Genomic DNA, 7500 nt, shown 5'->3' on the forward strand with positions numbered 1-7500 from the left:
AGGCTGTGCGTGAGGCTGTGCGTGAGACTGAGGCTGTGCGTGAGGCTGTGTGTGTGGCTGTGTGTGAGGCTAGTTCTGATCATATCTATCTCTGTTGGCTCTAGTGGGCCCTCTACCATGTGGGAGTGGATAAGGATTGACTCGTTTTCTGCCAGACAGCTTTAATTCGCTCAACATTTGGGCATCAGACCGCCAGTACCACGCCAATCCGGACGGCTGCCTTCCTGCTCTGCCAATTAGCACGGCAAATCCCATTAATAGGAGATGCAAATTGCCTGCTGCGGCTGACGTGTCGCCTGTAAACATCCGAGGCGTTGTCCCTGTCTGTTCTCATCAGTGTCTTTGTCAGCCCTTCACTTCTGATCCGTCAATCAAAGTGATTAGTGGCGGGACAGCACTGAGCCCTCTAATAAAGCGTCTCTGTTCTGAGCTGATGGCTGTGAGCCTTGAGGTGTATCCCACATGCCATGCCTCCTCGGAGTGGGGCTCTGTCAAGAAGCACTAAGTGGGCTGGAGTACTTTTGAAGCGTGAGGTTTTTAGATCTGGGTGAGAAATTGTGGAGCTGTGCGTGTGATGGGGAAAAAAGCTGCTCACTCTTGTCATTGTTCAGTTTCTTTCTCTCGTTCTTTTCCCTCTCCCTCTGTCTTTTACATCCGTCTCTCACTCGTTCTTTTCCCTCTCCCTCTGTCTTTTACATCCGTCTCTCACTCGTTCTTTTCCCTCTCTCCATCTGTTTTGGGCTTATCTGTCTCTCTCTGTCTCCCTGTCGCTTTCTATGTCTGTCTCTTCCTGTGCCTTCACTTAATGTACTCCTCTCTCTCTCTCTCTCTCTCCCTCACTCTCTCTCTCTCTCCCAACTATCTCTCTGTCTGTCTGTTGTTCCGCCTTCCTCATTACATGATCCAATCATTATTTCCTACATCTCTCCCCCGGCAGCCATTATGGCCGTTGTAAAGATAATAGCGCCACGGTTAACATGTGCTAACATTATAAACCCTCACTGCCTTACCACACTACACGCCAGACCTCCCAGAGAGAGAGGGTTGGTGCACACTTAATGAACTTCCTCGGCTAGATAAAAAAAAAAACAGTGGCACAGTATTGGTGGGAATTCTTTTGATATTCGCTCACTGGTGGCCGACTATATGAAATGTTCCTCTGTGGTTTGAACTTGGGAAAGGTCTCTCGGAAAGGGTGATGGAGAGGTTTTAGACTTCAAAAGAAGAGGAGGATATTAAACTGGAAGTGGCTTTCTAGGGGTCTTGAAGTCGGCTTACTGATCTTTTAGCTGCTGGGTGTTAGCTTCAAGTGACTGGCTGGTATTAAAGTTGCTCTGAGTGGTGGTGGGTTTGGTCTTCTCTTGACTACTGCAAGTCAATCGGACCTGGTGATCATGTTAATTATCGCCATACTGCCCTCTGGTGGTCATTACTGGTACTGCACCATAGAGCTCTGTGTACAGTGAAATGTCTGTATAATGTGTTCTGCTGATGTTTCAGCCAAAAATGTGGAAATATTATTGCGACAATACAGAAAGATATATTAGTAATCTCAACAGCTTAATGCAAAGTGAAAGTTCATTGTGAAAGGCATTAATTAACAAATAACCAAAATCATCATTAGATTACTGCCATCTGTATTTATGATCATATTTAATGGCAACTGTCATGTCTCCACCCTGTCCCATTGGAGCGTGTTGGGCTCTATGGTAACGGTCAGAGGGGGAAACAGCAGCTGGAGGGGTGGGTGGGATCCAATCCCAGCAGCTGAAGTGAGATGGGTGGGGTGGGGGGGTCCAATCCCAGCAGCTGGAGGGAGCTGGGTGGGGTGGTTGGTCCAATCCCAGCAGAACTGCTTGCTTAGTTCTGAGGTTCTGTACCAGAGAGCTTCAGTCCTAGAGGCACTGTCACTGTGTGTGTGTGTCTATTTGTGATTGTATTTGTGTGTGTGTGTGTGTGTGTGTGTGTGTGTGTGTGTGTGTGTGTGTGTGTGTGTGTTTGTATGTGTGTATCTTTATTGACTGGGCTTTTCTAAAGGCCTTGAATAGCATCTGTTTGTATGTGGTTGACATTGCTATTTTCTGTGATGTGATTTGTGCTGTGATTACAGATTACTGTGAAACTGAAGTATTGAGCGTGTAAAAGTTTTCTCCTCATGCCGCTGTATTGTCAGCTCTCTATAGGAAAAAACGTGTGTGTGTGTGTGTGTGTGTGTGTATTTCACACCAAAACCTGTCTCATCACTGGAATACAGTAATGCCTCCCTAACTGAATTAAATGACTGATGAATAAATGCCTATAGCCTCTGTCTGCCATAGCACAGGCTCAGAGGGAGGAGAGAGAGAGAGAAAGAAAGAGAGAAACGTTTGAGGACAGATGGAGGGATGGAGAGAGGGAGGGGTCAGCAAGTTTCAAAGAATTAAACTATTGTTGCATCTTTCTTATGTAAGCATGCTGCATTCTTGCCACCATCTTCCCCTTTCTCTCTCTCTCTCTCTCTCTATCTCTGTCTCTCTCTTTCTCTCTCTGTTTCTCCATCACTTCTGCTTCTTCTCAGGCCAAGTTAGCAACACTCTTTGTAAAGTTGGTTAATTACAAACACACGCATACATGCACACACACACACACACACACACACACACACACACACACACACACACACACACACACACAGCTGTGTTTGTGTAGTGCATTGATTTATGTATTGAGCTGGAAGCCTAGAGGACTGTGGGCTCTTGTCAGTGACAAAAACCATTGTACCTAGTGGTTACACACACACACACACACACACACACACACACACACACACACACACACACACACACACACAACCCTAGGTACCTAGTGGTAGTGGAAGTCCCCTCATACAGTTACACATACATAAAAAGATGAATGCAGAAACACACACACTAACACGCACACACGCACGCACACACACACACACAAACGCACACACTTATTGGATAGTATTACATTGATGCAGGGTTGAGGCTGGGTGTCTCTTCCCATTAACTCAAAGATAGTTGCAGGATAATTGGATTCTTAAACAATTTTCTTTCTTTACTCTGTTAGACAAATAGAGGACCAGTACTGCATATGCTCTCTCTCACTCTCTGTGTGTGTGTGTGTGTGTGTGTGTGTGTGTGTGTGTGTGTGTGTGTGTGTGTGTGTGTGTGTGTGTGTGTGTGTGTGTGTGTGTTTATATGACAGATAGAGAGAGGTTTTTTTGTATGTGTTTGATTGATTAATTTAATTTGCTTGTAAATCCCATTGGGAAATTAGATTAGCAGGACAAGCAGTTGAATGAGAGGTAAACATCTTCCAAACCGTCACAAGCTAACAACATGTGTCTGGCATCTCTGTCAATCCGTAAGACACACACACATGCACACATACGGACATGCATATGCACACATATACACACACACACACACACACACACCCACACACACACACACACACACATACAGACCTATGCACACGCATACACACACACGCACATACCACATAATCATGCTTATTGGATGACATTACCCATCTGGGGATGTGTGTGTGTGTGTGTGTGTGTGTGTGTGTGTGTGTGAGAGAGAGAGATTGTTGTAGCCATATTGTATCCCTGAGGCAGGGAAAGATTAGTTCCCTGCCAGCATGAATGCTGTGATTGTATTATTGATTGTATTATCAGCCAGAGGCAACTGAAAACATTATTACAGTAATGGCCAAACAACATTTACAGCACATGATGTACAATGACTGATCAGCCTGTGTAGGTGTTTACAGGTGTGTGTGTGTGTGTGTGTGTGTGTGTGTGTGTGTGTGTGTGTGTGTGAGAGCAGCACATGATGTACAGTCACTGATCGGCCCATGTAGGTGTTTACAGGTGTGTGTGTGTGTGTGTGTGTGTGTGTGTGTGTGAGCAGCACATGATGTACAATGACTGATTTGCCTGTGTAGGAAAATAGACCTTTTATTTGAGCATGCAGGTGTGTGTGTCTTTATTGGAGAGCTCATCCAACATTTCTAAGTGTACAGATGTGTGCGTGTGAGTGTGCATGCGCGTGCGTGCGTGTGTGCGTGCACGTGTGTGTGTGTGTGTGTTTGTCTGGGTAAGCATCACTTATTTCCCTAGCATTCCCCTCATGACAGATAGAGCGGCACTAAAGAATTCCCTGGCAGTCTCACTTGAATAAATACTTTGTGTGTGTGTGTGTGTGTGTGTGTGTGTGTCTTCACTCTGTAGGGTTGTAATTATGTTGATTATTCAGATGTGTTAACTGAGAGAAGTGATGCTTCTTTGCAGTTTGTTAGTTAGCATTATCTTGTCAAAGACTCTAGATAAGTGTATTTGTAGGTTTGTGAACTGGTATGTGTGTGTTTATGTTTTTTGTGAGAGTGTCTGTGTGTGTGTCACAGCAGTCCCTTACCTAAGCGCTCACTGTACGGGTTCCTGTTGACTTCGCCTTCGTCTTCAGCCCCTCAAAGGTTCAAAGGTCACAGTGGGCACAAAGGGGCTGGTGTCTCTCTTGCCAGGACCTTTTGTGACGTCCTGTTTCTGTCTGGGTTTGTGATCACCCAAGCGGTGTTTTATTAGCCATATTCTGTGTGGTTGTTTCAGTTTGACTTAGAATACCTATTAACAGACTTTCTATGTTTTAGCTTCTTTTCAGTTTTTTGTTAGACTGGACTTCGTCTAGCCACTATAGGAAATATAGGTAGCTTTATTATCTTGTGGATTTATTTTAGTTTTATTGGGTCTTCATCCTCGCTACGACTCGTATTGATGATTCATTTTGAAAGGTTATCTTTCTCAGATTCTGTGGAATTAACAAGCAGTGCCTTGTGGTGGTAAGAATGGGGATCTGATGGTTTTAAATGCATCCAGACTTTGATTGATCTTTTGGTAACTGCAAGGGACATGCGGAAACGGCCCAGCTCAGCCCATTATCGGTATTGCATTATTTGGTGCATTTCAATGGATGTGTTTTTACTCTGTGTGAAGCATTTCCACAGCAGTCTTGTCCCATGACTTTTTTGACAGTAGTAATGCTGGACCCTTACATTTCTGCACCATACAGCAGGATTGGTGGGATGATGGTGCCAGTTACTTTTAACCAGATTGTAATGGGTGGTTGAAATTTAGTAATGGTTTTATGCATTGCATAGAATGCTCTTCAAGCTTTCTCTCTCTCTCTCTCTCTCTCTCTCTCTCTGTTTCTCTCTCTCTCAATGTCTTTCTCCGAATGTCAGCTCTCGGTCTCCATAGTAACAGGTACTTAGGGAGTGAGATATACTGAGCCCCAGATGTGGTGGTAGGATTCAGAGAGAGTTTGAGGAAAGGAGTGAGCTGGAGAGAAGAGGAGGGAGGGAGAGGAAGAAGAGAGGAGAGGAGTGAGGGAGGGGGAGAGGCGTGTGAAAGAGAATCTACAGTGAAAAAGTGAGAAGTAGAGAAGTGGTGAATACATTGAATATATGATGGACTGAATGCTGGTTGACTTAGTGAATGGATGTATGAATGGGGAGAGAAATGTATGAATGTATAAATGACTGAATGAATGAATGAATGAATGACTGAATTGACCAAAGAATGAATACATGTTTTTGAGTTAATATACCTAAAATCGAAATAATGGCTTTCGGCTTTTGAGAGCATCTCCATGAATCATGACTCTTCTTCAAAACCTAAATATGAAAAATGAAACATGTCCTTTATTTTTATTTTCTCTCTCCCTCTCTCTCTCCCCCTCTTTCTTCTTCTTCCCAGCACTCTCCCTCTCGCTCTTTCACTTCTTTCTAGTTCATTTATTGACATGCCAGGCCTGTGTGTAGGTGCACGTGTACGATTAGGTGTCTGTATAGGTGAACTTGTTTGTGTGTGTGTGTGTGTGTCTTGTAGGGTTTTCTGAGTCGGCGGCTGAAAGGCTCCATTAAACGCACTAAGAGTCAGCCCAAGCTGGACAGGAACAGCAGCTTCAGACACATCCTTCCCGGGTTCAGAGGAGCCGACAACGACAGGTAATGAACTCTGACCTTTGAACTTTTAAGCACACACACATTTGGACACACATGTTCACACAGAGTTATACACAATCTTCATCTGTTCTACCCTTACTCCAGTTCTTTTTCTATGAGAGCATCTTGCTCACAAAACAAACAAACAAACAAACACAAAAAAACACACACAAACACACAAACCCCTTCGGCTTGGATGAGTTTGTGAAAATGACCAAATGACACTTTGATTGCTGGTCTGCGTTGGTGTGGGCATCTGTGTGTGAGTGTGTGTGGTGTAGGTTTGTAGAGTGTGGTTTGGGTGTGTAAGTATGTATGTATGTATGTATGTATGTACGTGTGTGTGTGTGTGTGTGTGTGTGTGTGTGTGTGTGTGTGTGTATCTGTGCCTGTGTGTATAGTGTGTGTAGTGTCTGTGTGTGTATCTGTGCATGTGTGGATGTGTGAGTGTGTAGTGTGTGTGTGTGTCTGTTTGTGTGTATCTGTGTGTGTGTGTGTGTGTGTGTGTGTGTGTGTGTGTATCTGTGTGTGTGTGTGTGTGTAATGTCTGTGTTTGTATCTGGCCCGTGTGGATGTGTGAATGTGGAGTGTGTGTGTGTGTGTGTGTGTGTGTGTGTGTGGAGCTCTTTGGAAGAGAAGCTGTTTGACTGATGACTGGTTATGGAGGTCACTGTTGACACGCTTCTGTTGACAGTGAGAAGCAGCAGAGCCTTGCTCTTCAATCTGTCAATCCTTCTGTCATCCCTCTCTCTCTCCCTCCTCTCTCACTCCATCTCTCACTCTATCTCTCTCTCTCTTCCTTCTTCTCTCTCTCCCTGTCTTTCTCTCACTCCGTCTCTCTCCCCCCTTTCTCCCCCCCTCTTTCTACCTTCCTCTCCCTCTCCCTATCTTTCTCTCACTCCATCTCACCCCCTGTCTCTCTCCCCTGTTGGTTTCTTACAATTAAATTTCTCTAGCTGGATGGCTTCTGTTTCTGTCTGAATGTTGATATGTGAGGGAATGGTAGCCGCTGGGCTCTCTCTTTTTGTATCATCTCTCTCTCTTCTCTCTTCTCTCCCTTCTCTCTCTGTACTCCCTCTCTCTCCATCTCCTTCCCTGTGGTATTATGAGAGATGTGAGTTCAGCGTGGCGCTCCCTCTCTCTCTCGTGGCATTTCCCCCTGATCCCTCTCATGGCAAATGGAGTGTAAGGTTATTTGCCCAGAGGACCGAGAGGCAGAAAGAGCAAGAGATGGAAGACAAGGGAGATAGATGGAGAGATGAGAGAGAGGAAGTCAGAGAAAGAGATGGAGATGGAAGAGAGGAAGAGAGGGAGAGAGATAGATGGAGGAGTATAAAGAGATGGAACAGAGTTAGAGAGAGAGAGAGAGAGAGAGAGAGAGAGAGAGAGATGGAGGAGTATAAAGAGATGGAACAGAGTTAGAGAGAGAGAGAGAGATGGGGGAGTATATAGAGGGCAAGAGAGAGGGCTAGTTATGAAACCTTGTGCACC

At 44.9% G+C, this 7500-nt stretch overlaps 1 protein-coding gene across 3 annotated transcripts in view; it reads left to right on the top strand.

Annotated features, from left to right (window-relative positions):
- The window catches only part of dab2ipb (DAB2 interacting protein b), a 165329-nt gene that overhangs the window by 67547 nt on the left and 90282 nt on the right, over nt 1–7500 (top strand). For all 3 annotated transcript variants that reach the window (XM_031578064.2, XM_031578066.2, XM_031578063.2), the window contains exon 3: nt 5894–6012. In XM_031578064.2, coding sequence (XP_031433924.1) covers nt 5894–6012 — 119 coding nt within the window. The remainder of the gene's footprint in view (nt 1–5893; nt 6013–7500) is intronic.

This window comes from Clupea harengus, chromosome 12, assembly GCF_900700415.2.
Source record: "Clupea harengus chromosome 12, Ch_v2.0.2, whole genome shotgun sequence".
NCBI lineage: Eukaryota > Metazoa > Chordata > Actinopteri > Clupeiformes > Clupeidae > Clupea > Clupea harengus.